General features: G+C 40.1%; 1 protein-coding gene across 3 annotated transcripts in view; it reads right to left on the bottom strand.

Annotated features, from left to right (window-relative positions):
- Window positions 1–18,213, bottom strand: part of cdkal1 (CDK5 regulatory subunit associated protein 1-like 1) — a 276,511-nt gene that overhangs the window by 49,865 nt on the left and 208,433 nt on the right. For all 3 annotated transcript variants that reach the window (XM_034697513.1, XM_034697512.1, XM_034697514.1), the window contains exon 12: window positions 13,104–13,166. In XM_034697513.1, coding sequence (XP_034553404.1) covers window positions 13,104–13,166 — 63 coding nt within the window. The remainder of the gene's footprint in view (window positions 1–13,103; window positions 13,167–18,213) is intronic.

Genomic DNA, 18,213 nt, shown 5'->3' with positions numbered 1-18,213 from the left:
GAATCACCTGCTTGGTTTCAGTACTTCTCTCCCATATTAGGACAAATTATAAGTCTATTTACCAACACCTAATGCTCAGATTTATTTCTGGAAAATGTCTTATGTTTGAAAACGCAAACTAAGACACAAGAATAAAATCAATTTCTAAAAGTTATCGAGTTAAAACAGTGAACAACTTTTTGCTGTAACTCTCACTGAACAATAAACAGAGATATGGCTCCCGACAGAAACGCTGTTTTGTTATTTCCAGCTGCAGCACGGTTGACTGCCGTTTAATGTTCAAACCTAAATGTTGTTGTGTACACATACAGCCGGACTATTGATTATGAGTCAACAGCAGATTTATAGTTCTGCAGTGGTGTTATTGGTGGAGCATTGAGACCGCTGAAACAATTCAGGCAGTTTGTTTTGTTTAACACTGAAACTGACAGTGAGCTATCTCACCCCGTCTCTCAGAATGATTACATCTCTATGGGAAATCCACTACATTTGGAAACTAACAGCATTAAAAAAGATTTTAAAATAAACTACTAAAGAGGTTTCAAACAGAATGAGGTGTGTGAAACCGAGCGAGGGAATTTTAAACTTAAAATTAATTAGATGTTCTGTTAACAAATCCCACATCAGGATTTTTCCTCACTCTGGTTGTGAGCATTAATTGCAGCTCCATGTCACATACATGTATATCTTTACATGTATGTGACAGAGAGATCTATGTACAGTATATTCACATGTATGTGTATTTTAACTCATAAGAAGCCTTGTGTAACTCTATGTTTTCAAAAGGATAATACAAATAAAATGTATTATATCTTTATAGACAGCAGCAGCCCCTGCCCTACATACACCTGCAGCACACTGACATTATGTTGAACCACAAATTGGTAAAAATGTCTGCTAAGTATTAATAGATACAGAGAAACTTTCTCAAAGATTTCATGATGAGACAACTAGGGAATAATCCTTGTCACACAAACATACAAAGAACATGAGACTGGAAGTAAGAGAGAACTGTATTTTTACTGCCTTCATTTCAACTCTAAATTCTTTCCTCCTCACACACACACGTTCACACACAGAACATGCCTCCAGTCAGTAAATGTATCATTTTCCCCTCCTGCTGTGCCCCAGTTTTTGTAACTCTGCTTTAATGAGAATGAAACCTTTACAGTAGTGATCCCACATTTGGCCCTATACATGGAGCTCAATTACAGGGCCATGTGTGCAGTGTGCGTGTGCTTGTCTGGCCTCAAACATGTGTGTGCCCTGAGTTTTCAGTCCCTTTTCTCCAAGTTTGGAGCTGTGTTTCCAAGCACACAAGGAAACGGAAGAACGTGACTGAAGGCAGGGAATCCAACAGCATGCTTACGTAGAGTGTGTCTTATTTACAGAAAGCTAATATGCAGCAAACTAATTTTGTGTATAATAAATACAGTTATAGAAAGCACAGAAAATATGTGTATAGTTTTTTGCAATTCATGTTTAACAAATCATTATTTCAGACAAAAACCACACAAGTAAATATACTTTAAACACACTGATGTGGTACCATCCTTACTCTTGTGTGTGCGTGTGGTTGTAGTTAGTCAGTGATCGCTGACTTAACAGATAGAAGGCAGATGTGGAGTGAAAAAGCACACTGATGCTATTAGCCTCTGGTGGTTTCCTCACAGATGAAGAGATATAGATGGATCTGGCACTAAACGTCTTTATCATGGGGAGAGAAACAGAGCAGGGTGTAGCTACTCATGACTCGCAGTGTCTGTGGCACTGATTAAAGCTAGTCTCTGTTAAAAGAACACTTTAATGAATAAAGAAGAAACTTACAGACGCACTGACATTTATACTGGGTTAGTCAGCATACCAGATTTAGTTCCAGTGTTAAAATGTTTGCATGGACTTAAAACTTTGCCTTTGACTGTAATTCCTTTAGTAATAACGGCAATAAGAAAACAACACCAAGGAGCTAAGGCTTTATCTGGGTTGCAAACACAGACACTCCTCTAACATTCTGTGCTACATTTTAAGATGCCAATGTAATTCAGAAAAGGTACACACACAAAAACAAAAAAAGTAGTTTCTTTTTTTAATTTAAGTTCTTTACGACAAGTGGATAACCTGTAAACAAGCACTGCTCCGGATAAAAGCTCTGAGTAAAATCAATAGCTGAATGCAAGATTTCACACAGTGTTAACATGTAATTTACAATGGGAGATAAGCTCTCCACAGAATGTTAAATGAGAATCTAAAGTAGCTAACAAAAGGAACTGGTGTAGTTCACATCTATCATGACAAAGTGAATTAATCCCAGAGAGATTGGCTGAGTAAGTCCTCTATCTTGACAAAGCTGCAGCAGACTGTGAATGTGTAAAACTGTGATAAGCTTAAAAAAGAAGGCCAGTCTTCAAAGACAAATAACATTTAAACACCAAACAACTCCTCTACATACCTGAATGTCTACTTCCTCCTATTCTCATGTGTTTTTCTTTCAGATAAATAATAAAGGTCATCTCTGCTTGAGTTGTCAGGGTTGAGCTGTCTGCACTTATCATGGAACAAAACCAATATGCAGTTGAGCTCCATGAACAGCATGTGAGGGAAGAAGAAAGAAAGGCAGAGGGATAAAAGAAAAGTATGTCTATGGTTTAGTCTGAAACCACACATCTGAATTTCCATATAGATTGCAGGGAGGTTGAATCATGCTTCTAATGTTTCTAATGACAGGGTATGTTAAGCAATCAGGCACTGACAAACAATTACCAGTCCTGATAAGTGTGCATACATGCATACATCAAAACACATATATTCCAACATTTGCACTCTGCACAAAGTAAAGCCCAGGAAAAGTTACAACATTGAGAATAATGCATACATACTGTTCATGCACAGACAAAGGGAACTAAAACAGTACAAATGTACAGGGACATACAGTACACATGCTCTGTATAATCAGCTGTGGTGGTCAAGTGCAGCTTGATTCTCTACAGAGTGGCTCTCACTGACAATGAGCCCTTGTTAACAGCCAAGCCAATGGTGGACAAGCGGGGAATGTACTCCAAAGCAATAATCAGTCTTGATAAGGTTGTAGAAGTAGGTTTAAGTTCCTCTTTGCCCTACTGGTGTGCAGGGCTGTGTCCAGGCTACTTTTTCACTGGGGCACTGACTGATGCAGAGGTGGTATGAAGTATGAGTGCACACATGAATTAATATAATTTATCAACCCTTTCTGTCTCCACCATCTGCTTCAACAGCTAACATTAGAAGTTCTAACACATATTCTATTCCTATGTAACACAACAAAGATAGTGACAACACATAGCTCTTCCCTGTTTAAATCTTTAGGACTCAAAAATAAGATTTATGTCCAAAGTGACATTAGGATGTACTTGGAAAATTGCAAGCAAACTCCTGCACACTGTCTCACTGTTAAACATATATTTATGAGCAATGTTTAAGTACCAAAATGTTGATAATACATCTATATTTGACAGATAGATCGGTGTGCAGGAGTTTGCTTTCAAATATTGAAGAACCGACTATGCACCTGTCCAATGAAATACATGTGCAAAGTACCTATTCTTACAATGTAAGGTACCAGAATAGAACATGTGCTACAAATATATGCAGAGAAAGCTTCCAGCAGGGAGATTTTAATACAAGTCCAGCCTGACCCGACTGGCCAATCATAGTTTAAGATTTTGGGGAGGCATCTGATGTGGCCTATCAGATTTCAAGGACATGCCGCTGGTGTGTTCCCAGCTCCAAAATGAAATAAAATAATAATAATAATAATAATAATAATAATAACACTAATAACACTAATAATAACAATAATACATATGATAATAATAATGATAATAATAATGATAATAATAATGATAATAATAATGATAATAATAATGATAAAATGACAATAGTTAGAATAAAAAATATATATATAAAATGTGAAAAAGGTAATCAAACAAAAATGGTAAGTTTAATTTAGCTTTATCTAATTAACTTGATAACTAGGCCCAAACTCCATTCAAATATCAGTCTCTCTCTTTTATAAGTGGTCCTTTATCAGGCATGTGATTGTTTGCAAAATGGCATATGTATCTATGTTTACAAGTGCATCATTCCTGTAACCTGATCGAACCACTCTTATTATAGATTTATTCTTCACTGTTAACAGGGACGCTAAATAAAGAAATCTGTTTGCATACATGCATCTATAGCTTTGAATCTGAATAAAACCATTTGGAAATGCATGGAGTTGTTCCAACTATATGTTATCAGCCAGGAACAGTGGAAGAAGAGGCAGCTTCTGATTTGGTTAGTTGGAAACAAAGTGTTGTACTGATTAGTGCTACATATCACAATGTGCCACTGAACAGCTCTGTGCATGTCTGTAGTAATGGAATCATTACTTGAGATATCTTTCACTTGAAATCCTATCCTATACTCCGACAATGCAAATGGAAGAGTAGTGGTGTAAAATAAAAGGATCTGATGATATAATGTGACCTATAGCAGCCCAAACTGAGAGCCTCTGTTATCATTTCGCGCTACGGTAGCCTTTTTGACAAAGCAGCAAATCTCTGCAGAACACTGGCTTTGATTTTCTTTTTTATAAACTTCTTTGAGCAACTTGATGTTTCCAGCCTTTAAGCAATGAGACGTTCATCAATAAAAGTTACCAGGAAATAAAGTTGTGTCAGCTACAGACAAGGTTTGCTTTGCTTTCTATCCATCTCAGTTTTAGCAAATTCAGGAACTGGTCACGTGCCATGTGGCAGGCATGTGTGGTAAGAATAATTTTACCCAAACCAGGAGGAAACAATTGGATCAAGTGTTTGCATGGATATTGCATAGAAAAACAAACGGCATACACCACCCCTGCCATCAATTTAATCCATGGTCATGTCTTGATGTTCTTACTCCTCTTTTTAGGAGTATGTCATTGGAAGATGTAAGTTATCAAACTTTGTATATCATTGATTTATTGTACAGGAGACAAAACATCTTACACAGATCTAACACAAACACAAATATATTTCCATTACAGCTTGCCAAAACGGGAGATCTAAGACTGAATCACAACTATTCACACTCCTGTCGAGGAAACCATTTAGCAAAACAAGCCTTCTCCTGCCTTCATACCCTTCCTCATTCATTTTTCTGTCCCCTTCTCCATCCCTCCCACCACCTCTCCATTCAGATGTCGGTCACATAGCATGCTGTTAGCTGCAGACCCACTCTTTCCTTTGGCCCTCTGCTGTGTGAGAGAGTGTGTGTGCGAATTGGTGTGTGTTGATGTGTGAATAGTGCACAGGATGATAGCTTTTGCCCAATAAATGGAAGCAATCAACAAGCTATTACAGCACACACCAAGAGACAAATCGTGAGTGAGAGAGAGATTTCAAAGAGCAGATATTTTTCCTGAGAAATAATTATAACAGGATAAAATGTTTCAACAAAGCAAGCCAACTGAGCCAATAACATTTCCTGTTTTTGGTTCCAACATAACAACAATCTCTTCTATTGTTTTTGCTTTCGAAACTATTAATGCCACGAAGAAAGTTTTGATGGACTCCAACAAAAGCCTGAGTTCTCTATCTTCATCCACTGATGCTAAAGAGTAGTATTTTATTAGGGCAGCCTAAGTGATTTCATGTTATTGGTTGTGCATTATGCAGGCACAAATTGCACACTTTAAAGCAGATAAGATCCATAAAAGATGGGGATGATGAAAAATTCCCTGCTGGTAACAACATCTAAAACGCACGAGTTAGAGACAAAAACAACGCAGCAGCTCGTTTAAGGATGTTATATGCTGCAATGCTTGACAGAGTGTTATGCTGTTTTTATGTACTGTATGTCTCCAGGACAAATATGATGTAGCTATAATGTGGTGTTGCATAAATTAGAAAAATGAAGAACATGGGAATATTTCAAAGGCAAATGTTTGTTTGGCACCAAACAGACTAAATAATTATGAAGGCTCGCATGTGCATTTGAAATTTTGTGGGACCATACATGAGTGTCTTTTGCAAGTTCCTGCTGTGTAACCTTGACAGATTGAGAGCATGTATACATGCCTATAGTGCTCTACTGTACTGGAGCAAGAGGAAATTATGTCTTTGGCAAGCAGCAGAGCAATGTGGGTGGAATATCAGCGTACCCACATACATGTAGACATACATGACAAGGCCTCATTGAATGTGTTCCATTTCTGCTGCCTTTGATCCAACACGATGAGAAATCATACTAAGATTTTATATGTAGCTCAGCCTGCCCATATACTGTGCAATCTATTTCTTTATCCTTCAACTTAATGTCACAAAGGTCCTCTGGATATCAACAGAAAGTAGACCTGCTTTTACTGAAAATATTGAAGGACAAATGCCAGGAGGTCAAAGAATAGGGAAAAGTGGAATTTTGTAACGTACAGGGAAAGTATTAGTCTTTATATTTATATATACACTACCGTTCAAAAGTATGGGGTCACTTAGAAATTTCCTTATTATTGAAAGAAAAGTACTGTTTTTTTCAGTGAAGATAACATTAAATTAATCAGAAATACACTCTATACATTGTTAATGTGGTAAATGACTATTCTAGCTGCAAACGTCTGGTTTTTAATGGAATATCTACATAGGTGTATAGAGGCCCATTTCCAGCAACCATCACTCCAGTGTTCTAATGGTACATTGTGTTTGCTAATTGCGTTAGAAAGCTAATGGATGATTAGAAACACCTTGAAAACCCTTGTGCAGTTATGTTAGCACAGCTGAAAACGGTTTTGCTGGTTAGAGAAGCTATAAAACTGGCCTTTCTTTGAGCTAGTTGAGTATCTGGAACATCACATTTGTAGGTTTGATTATACTCTCAAAATGGCCAGAAAAAGAGAACTTTCATATGAAACTCGACAGTCTATTCTTGTTCTTAGAAATAAAGGCTATTCCATGCGAGAAATTGCCAAGAAACTGAACATTTCCTACAACGATGTGTACTACTCCCTTCAGAGAACAGCACAAACAGGCTCTAACCAGAGTAGAAAGAGAAGTGGGAGGCCCCGGTGCACAACAGTACAAGAAGACAAATACAGTAGAGTCTCTAGTTTGAGAAATAGACACCTCGCAGGTCCTGAACTGGCAGCTTCATTAAATGGTACCCGCCAAACGCCAGTGTCAATGTCTACAGTGAAGAGGCGACTCCGGGATGCTGGCCTTCTAGGCAGAGTGGAAAAGAAAAAGCCATATCTGAGACTGGCCAATAAAAGGAAAATATTAATATGTGCAAAAGAACACAGACATTGGACAGAGGAAGATTGGAAAAAAGTGTTATGGACAGACGAATCAAAGTTCCAGGTGTTTGGATCACACAGAAGAACATTAGTGAGATGCAGAACAAGTGAAAAGATGCTGGAAGAGTGCCTGACGCAATCTGTCAAGCATGGTGGAGGTAATGTGATGGTCTGGGGCTGCTTTGGTGCTGGTAAAGTGGGAGATTTGTACCAGACATAAGGGATTTTGAATAAGGAAGGCTATCACTCAATTTTGCAACGCCATGCCATACCCTGTGGACAGTGCTTGATTGGAGACAATTTCCTCCTACAACAGGACAATGACCCAAAACACACTTCCAGATTATGCAAGAACTATTTAGGGAAGAAGCAGGCAGCTGGTATTCTGTCTGTAATGGAGTGGACAGCGCAGTCACCAGATCTCAACCCCATTGAGCTGTTGTGGGAGCAGCTTGACCGTATGGTACGCAAGAAGTGTCCATCAAGCAAATCCAACTTGTGGGAGGTGCTTCAGAAAGCTAGGGGTTACATTTCTTCAGATTCCCTCAACAAATTAACAGCTAGAATGCCAAAGGTCTGCAATGTTGTAATTGCTGAAAAGGGAGCATTCTTTGATGAAAGCAAAGTTTGAAGGACAAAATTATTATTTCAACTAAAAATCATTATTTCTAACATTCTCAATGTCTTGACTATGTTTTCTATTCATTTTGTAACTCATTTAATAAATAAAGTGTGAGTTTTCATAAAAAACACAAAATTATCTGGGTGACCCCAAACTTTTGAACGGTAGTGTATATTGGTATATAGTTGGGTTTATATTGACATATGGGAAAGCCTCTACTGCAGCAGTGTCGTGTATTCTTTCAAATATCCATGTACAGCAATTCACAATATTTAGGCTATTTTGCATGCCACAACCAAGATTAAGCCACAACATTAATAGTTTTTCTGTGTTATTAGAAATGAACAGAAACGTGGATGACTAGTTTCTAGCATTATTTTTTATTTTGTTATTTTATTTAGTTAAAAGGTTAATTTCAGACCGTGGATGTAAGAGAAGAAGCATTAAATGTTTATAATAAGAGTCTGAGGACAGCTGGGGACAGAGGGAACAAAAACTTGAATTCACAGAACAGACATAAAGAGACAGGTCAATGAAGTGATAATAACTTTTAATTCTGTGCCTTTTGTCTTCTACAGCTCCCTCCGCCTGTAGCGCTGAATACTCAGTTAATTAACAGAAAACTGCGGCAACCAAATGTCAAGTCAGACAAAGATGGAGGTTAGCTTTTCACAACAGTGATAAAAAAGCTTGGAAAACATGCTCTACAAAATAAAAGTAATTAAAACAGGGGAGAGAGCAGAATGCTTCATGTTCAGTTAAGCAATGTGCAGGAGAGAAAATGTGATCTGTTGGGAGGGGAGAGAATTGTTAGACTAATTAACAGTTTTCTTCAAATGATAAATAATTATGTCAAGTTGTATCAGGCAAACTGGGATGTTAGAATAACCGGGGGAGGAGAGGGTATTGAGTTTAATTAAGTGTTTTATTTTTGCAAATAATGTCTTTCTCTTTTAGTCTTTCATTGTGAGCCTTTCATTTATCCACCTCTACCTCCCTCTCAATTTCCAATTCACGCCTTGGATGTGTGCATGTGTGTGTGTGTGTGTGTGACTGTGACTTTTGTGGCTGGGCAGGTGCAACAGGCCATGTTGACAGCTTGTCCCTCCTCTCTTGCCGCAGGGAAAACTGTCACCCCTGTCATTCAGGCCCATGCACACAGCATGGAGAATGTGTGTGTGAGTGTGAGAGTGTGTGTGTTATCTCAGGAGACTGTGACAGTGTGCGCTGAAAGGGGAGCGGGGGCTTTATTAGCTGTGCCAGAAACAGCTGAATGCATGGACACTCACACACTCAGACACACATTAAGTTTGCAGAAAATGACTTGGGGATGATGGGAGTTTCACAACCTGAACCTGAAGGGCAAAGCCTCCTGGGAGTAAAACTTTACACTGGATGACACAGTGATGCAGCAAAGGGAGAGAGGTCTGTGTGTCTGTAGTGTGTTCATGCACTTTTTTATAAGAACACACAGACACGCATTGGCACAGGGGAATGAACTGTGGTCACCGTGTCTCACCTCTGAGTCTCACTGTTGAATAAAACAGGAAGCATTAGGTGAAGTACAAACAAAGAAGACAGGCAGAGCACAAAGTCTTCAAATTAAAGAGGGAGCAGCCCTCGGTCATGACTTCAAACTTAACTGTGATCAAAGTTGGACATATAACCTTTACATTTTAGCTTTATATGCTAACTATAAACATGTCTGAATGCATGTTTACAGAGACAGAACTGGTAAACACCTCGATCCTAACCTCGTTACTGATTTATACTTCTTATCATTAAAGCTCATGTTGATGCTTTAACAGGCAAATGCAAAAAAGATACAGGAAGTTAGAAAAGTGTATTTATTCGACGAAATGAGTCGATTGTTCTATTAAAGCACCACTCATCATACAGCACCTAGGATGCAAAAGACAAGCTATGAACTGTGACACAAAACGAAACACAAAGCTCCAAGACAGCTCTGTTGGTTGCACAGTTGAGGCCTTACAAAATCTATGAGTGTGTGTGAAGTGTCTAAGAGTGTGTGTGTGTGTGTGTGTGTGTGTGTGTCCATTGCAAGGCATTGGCCCCAGACAAAGTGCTCCGCCAGCTTTCTGCCCACTGGTCTTTTCATTGCTGATGGATGGGCCTTGTTCAGCACCATCTGGCTATAGGATATTTCACATTAATCATCACAAACATGCACGCGCGCACACACACACACACACACACACACACACACACACACACACACACACACACACACACACACACACACACACACACACACACACACACACACACACACACACACACACAAAGACGAGACTCTTTCACACACATGAGATGAGTACTGTTTCAGTTAAATAGAAATGAGGACACAAAAACATCTGTATTGATTCTACACAGAGACAGAGACAGAGAGAGAGAGAGAGAGAGAGAGAGAGAGAGAGAGAGAAAGAAAGAAAGACAGAAAGAAAGAACTGAGAAGAAGACAAAAGGAGATAGTCGTTCTCCACATTTGTGATTCAGAGCTAGCCACAGGAAATTAAAAATCAAGCGTGCTACAACACAAAACAATTAGTTCATTTAAAAACATTGTTTCATTTGGTTGTTAGCCCGAAGGTACAGGGCAATAAAGCCTCAGTTAACCGCCCTCGCTCCGCCCTGACTCAGTCTTTATTAATGACCTTTTTATACCTAAAGGAGGATGTGTATAAACAATAATGGCTGCAAAGGCACCAATTTCTCCTTCCCCTCTATCTCTCTTAATCCTACACACATGCACACTGACACGCACACAAGCACACACAGTGACACAGATGTGTTGGTAAACACATAATATCCTTACATAAACCTTAAGCTGAAAGGCCAGACACCCAAGGGACTTAAATGTAAAATGGGGGACATTATCAGACTTCATTTATTTCTATCTAACGGCTATATGGGCTTAATACGAGCTGATTCGCCTCAACATTTCCACGGTGTATGGACATGGGCAAGGGCAGGCAGAACAGTGTTTGATCTGGAAGGAAGCATGCTTGACATTAGATTTATTATCATTAAATCGTATCTCACGGCTATCTGGCTTTGTAATGCAAAGGGATTTATTTGCACATCCACACAATCTATGGAAAAGGAATAAGACCTACAGGAGCATGGAGGCAAGCTCAGCTTTACGGAGGACTTACCAGAAACTCGCCTGACATGTTGAAAATATATGTATAAGGGCTATCAGATAAATGAAATGCAATGGGATTACTTTTGACAAATTTGATCCAGAAAATAAACGGGCGAGGTTATCAGAGAGTCAGTCGAATTTTCCCTCTGATGGAGATTAAAAACATACGATGGGATGTAGAAGTCATAACATATCAGAGCATATCGGAGATGTGTAGCAGTTTTATCAGTGGAATTGTGTCATAATGTTATTCACCTGTAACGTGTTGTTTATATGTCAACACAGCTGTAATGTGTTTTATAGAAAGTATCGGAGTGTTATATTCCTGATACAGATGTAAACATCAGAACAAATAAATCTTCTATTCACTGTTTGGGACTTTATTTCTCACACTGGAGATTTCTGAAGGTTTGGGGGTCTGACTGCAGTCACGTGTCATCTTCAGCCTTAACTTTAAAATAGACAGATGTTTTGACCCTGTAGGATCCTTAGTTCAGACTTTCGAGGAATGCTTTTCATTAAAAACTACACAGCTAACATACATATTTCAAACCATAAATATTTGTGAAATTTGTGTATAAGGTATTACGCAGGTGACTTTCATGGATTCCAGGAGTGGTTTGTAATGCACGACACATTCAAAGACTCCTGGACTTTGCAGTACCTTTAAATTCCTTAAGCAATCTCAACATTTATGAAGCAAAATGTTTGCAAAAAAATGTAACCGGTGAGTACAAAATGTCATGAAACAGAATGTACAACAGTATTTGTGAGTTAAAGAAGCTCAGCAGCAGACTCAGTGCATCACACCGACACTCAAATTCCTGTGGGAACAGAAGCTACTTGAGGAGAGAGCATGTTGGAAAATACCAAGTGTCTCATTCAGATGCAAATGTGCTAATGTATTATGAAGATCTTCTTATCTAACTTTACTACATTCACATGTGTCGTTATGATGTGTGTGTGTGTGTGTGTGTGTGAGTGTGTGTGTGTGTGTGTGTGAGTGTGTGTGTGTGTGTGTGTGTGTGTGTGTGTGTGTGTGTGTGTGTGTGTGCATTTGTGCGTGTGCGTGGGAGAGGCAAAGATCCATGTGTGCCACTGTGCAAACGTGATCTCTCTTATATCCCTTTAATTAGTGTATAACATGGAACAACAGCAGCACAGGCACAACCTCCTCTCAAGGTTAAGACTGAAATAAAGGAAAAGAAGAAACTTGGCTTTGCAAAAACTAATGACACAATGTGACACAAGTAAGGAAAATTTTAATCCTCAATACGTCCAAAAAATTCACTCTACAGCAGCATGAAATGACACCCCCCTGAAAGTACCTGTATGTTGCGCTCTTCTCATAATCAAAGGGTCACAACATTGTTCAGACATCGGGTTGAATATCAGTTTTCCCAGGTGGAATTATCTGGCTGGGTTTACCCTTGTATATGAAGCGATCCTAGTCGAATATCTCAAAGTTTTTTCTTTATTTGTGTGTATTTTTTCATGACATCTGTTGACATGAGGTTGTCACTTTCAGACGAACACCTCCCTTAAAGAATTCAGCACACACGCAGACAAATACTGTTGTCCCAAGGCTCTCATCATCATCGTGCACACGCCTGAAGAGTGGCATGCTCAGGCTTTAAGGCCTTAACCCTTGTAATGAATGAGCCCATATATACAGAAATATAGGAATAATCCCTCACACGCATACAGTGGAGGTGATTTACCTCTAACTTCAAGAGATCATCTCTCACACACTCACAGACACACAAACACTCTTACAATGTAATCAGGAACACTTGAGCGGTCTTCATCCACTAGATTCCTGACAAGAGGCATCCATCTTTAAAGGACGACAAACTCATCACAGCGCTAAAGACAATATGGTGACGGTGACCTACAACCACTCCTGATGCCAAGTGAAGTTCATGGTCCAAAGGTGGATAAATTCTCATGGCTCTCAGCGTCATGAATACGAGGATGAATGTTCATTTTGCATTCCATAAAAAGAGACGGAGACAGAGGTGTCTTACCTCGTGATCATACGGATTGTAGGAGTGGAAGAGTTGTGACAGCTCCTTAGTCCTCTGCTTCTTCTGCAAAAAGACATGAACAAAGGGAGAGGTTAGAGGCCGCCCATAAAATGAGTTTATGATGCAGATAAAAAGGCTGCTGGGCATTGATTGTCAGTTCATTAAGATTTAATTATTAATTTGATTAAAAGCTATTCATCTTGATGTAGAACGTCTATCACTGGCTTTAATAGAAACCAATTCAAAGTCAAATTCCCATGAGTGTGCTTCTTTTGTTGCTGTATGAATGTGACTTCCTTTACTTTTCTATTAGAGGTGTTTTCCTTGCACTATAAGAACAAACTTTGACACTTTTTTAATGGTGTAACCTAATAAAAGGTTTGCATATAGAATTAAAGCATCAGTGTAAGCATACTGTGCCTTTCACTTGGATAGAACAAATGACATATGGAACAAACATGAGCATATAAGACGGTTTCATTCATGCTAACTTATTGGGTCACTCAAACAGAAGAAATAAATCACAATGGCCACAAACAGTGCCTACAGTGATTCATTAAATATATACTAAATGGGAAAAACAGAGGGATAAAGCAAAATTATTTGCCCACCAGCTGTGGCGGAAAATATTTCTCATTTTCTCATCTTATTACAGCGCAAACTCTGGCCTTAACCTTGCATGTCCTTAATGTGTAATGAGATGCAAAAGCATGAGACATGACTGTTTGATGTGTGGCAGTTGTTAATGCAATCAGTTACATGAGGCCGACGCAGTTACAAAGAGCGCTAATTAGCTTGCTGATTAGGCCATGTCTGGCTAAGGGGGTAGGATATATGTATACGCTACTGTTGCTAAAGGGGAGCTTGCATTCATTGCCATGCTTTCTCCTCTCTCTTCCTTCTGTCTTTTTCAGTGTATAGGCTGGATTCAGTGTCCTTAAGCCAGATCTGTACATACAGAGGAGACAGCCTGCAAGTCAAGTTTGCAAATCACTCACAGGCATAATTAAAGCGTGAGAGACAATGTGCAGCTTAGGGACGAGCAGAGGCTGCTTTGGGAAGTGAATAGGGAAGAAAAAAAGAGTAGTTTGTGTGGTAGAGTTAAAAAAAACGATGGACATATATGACAGGCTGGATTTTTGGAATAGGATGACTACGGTACGGGCAAAAAAAAAAACAGAAAAAAACCCCAGAAAGAGGCAAACTTAGCAGTCATAAAAAGAAGAGAGAAGGCAAAAGAAGTCAATTCAGCAAAGACAAGGGAATCAAGGTGACATGAGGGTGGAACCGGATAAATATGCCGGTTGTTCTTCTTACTTGTGATGCACTGTAGCTTGTCTTTTTCTGTCTGAAGTCAGTCTATCATTTTATCACTGCACATCTCATCACCTCTTGCCCCTCTCTCTGTTCCTTCCGTCTGGGTATATCTTATTTCTTTGAGACCTTCGTCTTTTTTTTCTTCTCCATTTCTACCAACCTCTTACTCATTCTCTGTTCACCCACGGCTCTTGTGATCCATACAATCCTGTAATCATCAGCCCTGTCCTTCTACCATCCTCTCCTTCTTGTTTTCACCTGATTCCCTCTCGCTCTCTCTGCCAAAGGGCTCTCTAGAATCTCCAAATCCTCTTTTCTTTCGTTGTCTTTGCCTTTCCACACATCCCTTGGTGCTCTACCTCTCCCTCGCCCCCTGTGTTTTTCTCCAGTGAAGGAATACTCATACTAATCATGCTGTCTCCACTCTCTCGCCCCATCCTCCTGCTTATAACTCTGTCCCTTCACAATCTCTCTCACGCACTCACTCTCTGCCTGGAGCACCGTAGGTGAGAGCAATTCTCTCATCATTTCTCCTCAACGCCATTGGTTTGCCTCCCTCCATCCCTTCATCACTCTCACCATCACCCTGTATTCGGTTATGCTCAACCTCAGTTTGTACGTGTGGAGCTGTGAGCGATATGTATCCACAGGTAAGGATCTCTCAACTCCCAAATGAGCTCCCAACAGAATTTATCCAGTTCAATAGCAGCAACATACATGCAAACACACCTTCAAGACACACAGTTAAGACGCGTACCTCAAAATGCTGCTCACTCAAAAAGGATAAATTACATCTTATCATTGCTTCTCTTTTCTTAGACATTTTGCTTCTTATATTAAGGTTAGAAGGTTTTAATATTCTCCGTTAAAATTCCTAGACTGCTGCAGAAAAAGCTAACTGAGGGAAGTGTGTAAGAAATGTATTCATAATCCTACAACAGCTGCTGCTGGAGTGCCCTTGAGTAAGAACTAGAGCCAGAGCAGCACCTTTCGAACTAATCGTTATCTGTATAAAAGACACCTGTCCACAGCCTCAAACAGTCAGACTCCAAACTCAACCATAGCCAAGACCAAAGAGCTGTCAAAGGACACCAGCAAGAAAATTGTGGACCTGCACCAGGCTGGGAAGAGTGAATCTACAATAGGCAAGCAGGTTGGTGTGAATAAATCAACTGTGGGAGCAATTGTAAGAAAATGGAAGACATACAAGACCATTGATAATCTCCCTCGATCTGGGGCCCCACGCAAGATCTCATCCCGTGGGGTCACAATTATCATGAGAACGGTGAGCAAAAATCCTAGAACTACACGGAGGGACCTGATGAATGACCTGCAGAGAGCTGGGACCAAAGTAACAAAGGCTACCATCAGTAACACACTACACCGAGAGGGACTCAAATCCTGCAGCGCCAGGCGTGTCCCCCTGCTTAAGACAGTACATGTCCAGGCCCGTCTGAAGTTTGCCAGAGAGCATATGGACATAAATGGATGATCCAGAAGAGGATTGGGAGAATATTATGTGGTCAGATGAAACCAAAATAGAACTTTTTAGCAAAAACTCAACTTGTCGTGTTTGGAGGAAGAAGAATGCTGAGTTGCATCCCAAGAACACCATACCTAGTGTGAAGCATGGGGGTGGAAACCTCATGCTTTGGGACTGTTTTTCTGCAAAGGGGACAGGACGACTGATCCGTGTTAAGGGAAGAATGAACGGGGCCATGTATCATGAGATTTTAAGTCAAAACCTCCTTCCATCAGTGGGAGCATTGAAGATGGAACGTGGCTGGGTCTTCCAGCATGACAATGATCCCAAACACACCGCTCGGGCAACGAAGGAGTGGCTCCGTAAAAAGCATTTCAAGGTCCTGGAGTGGCCTAGCCAGTCTCCAAACCTCAACCCCATAGAAAATTTTTGGAGGGAGTTGAAAGTCCATGTTGCCCAGCGGCAGCCCCAAAACATCACTGCTCTAGATCTGCATGGAGGAATGGGCCAAAATACCAGCTACAGTGTGTGCAAACCTGGTGAAGACTTACAGGAAACGTTTGACCTCCGTCATCGCCAACAAAGGTTATGTTACAAAGTATTGAGCTGAACTATTGTTACTGACCAAATACTTATTTTCCACCATAATTTACAAATAAATTCTTTAAAAATCCTACAATGTGATTTCCTGAAATTTTTTTCTCATTTTGTCTCTCATAGTTGAAGTGTACCTCTGATGAAAATTACAGACCTCTCTCATCTTTCTAAGTGGGAGAACTTGCAAAATCAGTGGCTGACTAAACACTTTTTTGTCCCACTGTAGGAGTAGCAAATGTAAACCAAGATAAGGATTAAATAGACCGTAAGTGCTCTCCACAGGTGCTGTAACGGAAACTCTGCACTGCATTTGCTACATTTTGCTGAGTAGAATTTGTCAACCTGGTTTGCAGAAGTTGAAATACAACCATATTTCGAAGAAGGGTTCCCAGCAATGTCAGAGTGTAATAGTTTTTGGTAAATGATAGCTGTGTTTTGAATTTCATCTATCATCAACACAGTCCAAAATGTTTTGAAAGTGGCAACCAAAGACAGGAGAAAGTGGTTTAAAGTGAATGAAAAATTCCCTTCTTACTCCTCATAAACGTTTATGAATTCTATACAAATAAGTAACATCATAGGAACAATGCTTTATCAATGATGGATTCAGCATGAACTAATGCTTAAGTAATGCTTAAAAATACCATGCCATTATTTGTAGGTGTTTGTCATCTTATAATTAAAAGATTCAGAGAATCTGAAGAAGTGCCTGTACCAAGAAACAAGCCCAAAAACCATTACTGGATGTCAGTGACCTTCAGGTTCTCAGAAGGCACTGCATTTAAAACAGGTAAAACTCTGCAGTTAACATCTCTGCATGGGCTAAACAGAGTTTGTTGATGTATCAACAAATGCAAGTTCAAACTCTACTTTTAACGCCACCTTCTCACTGAAGATGGACTGAGGTGACGTGACAGACTTCTTGAGGTCTCAAAAGTCAAGATTTGGAATCGTTTTTTTAAATCATGGACACAGGTTCAAAGAGAAGAGAGACCCTCCTCGTGCTCATCCTCACTTTTACTTCTTTTGGGTTAGGGTTAGGGGTTGTATTTCCGGGCTGGTGCTCACGCTGGATTGGAGCTGGTTGAACTTGCGAACCAACACGGCACCAGTTTGTTTCTCCGCCCACTCGAGTCAGAGGAAGAGCCACGTCACGTCGTCAGATTTACGTGGCCGATTGTCCCAGCAGCACTAGCGCGAACTTTCCATCACAACAACAACGATGGCAGACAATGGCAGCTTGTCTCTACGGCCGACCGCTGCTTTGCCTTGGAATCCATTAGTCTCTTTTATTTCTAGCTGCAGGACAATTGCGGAAACACGTTTGGTTTGTGTTTTTGATCACGGCAAACCCGCTCCCCGCCCCTGACATAAGCGGTTCGCAGTTCTAGACCAGCAAAGAGTTGGAGCCGCTCTGGAACTGGTTTTCCCTGCAGGGAGCCGGTTCACTCGTAGTTGAAACATGAAAAACGGGTTCTCAATTGAGCACCGGCTCAGAACCAGCCCTGAAACTCCCTCAGTCGAAAAGGGGGTATAAAAGCACACTGTTTGGAAGCCAGCGTCCTTGATGGTGCAGGGTTGCATGTCATGGGTAAGCTGTACATTTGTGAGGCTTTGGAGCAAAATGTGATGCAAACTACAGGAAAGGCCCTTCTTCTTTCAGGAAGACAATGAAGAATCACATTCTGCTCGTGAAGAAGGTTGTTACAGTAA

Source organism: Notolabrus celidotus, chromosome 12, assembly GCF_009762535.1.
Source record: "Notolabrus celidotus isolate fNotCel1 chromosome 12, fNotCel1.pri, whole genome shotgun sequence".
In the NCBI taxonomy this organism is placed as follows: domain Eukaryota; kingdom Metazoa; phylum Chordata; class Actinopteri; order Labriformes; family Labridae; genus Notolabrus; species Notolabrus celidotus.
Note: the sequence above shows the minus strand (reverse complement) of the source record. Positions and strands in the feature narration are given on the sequence as shown.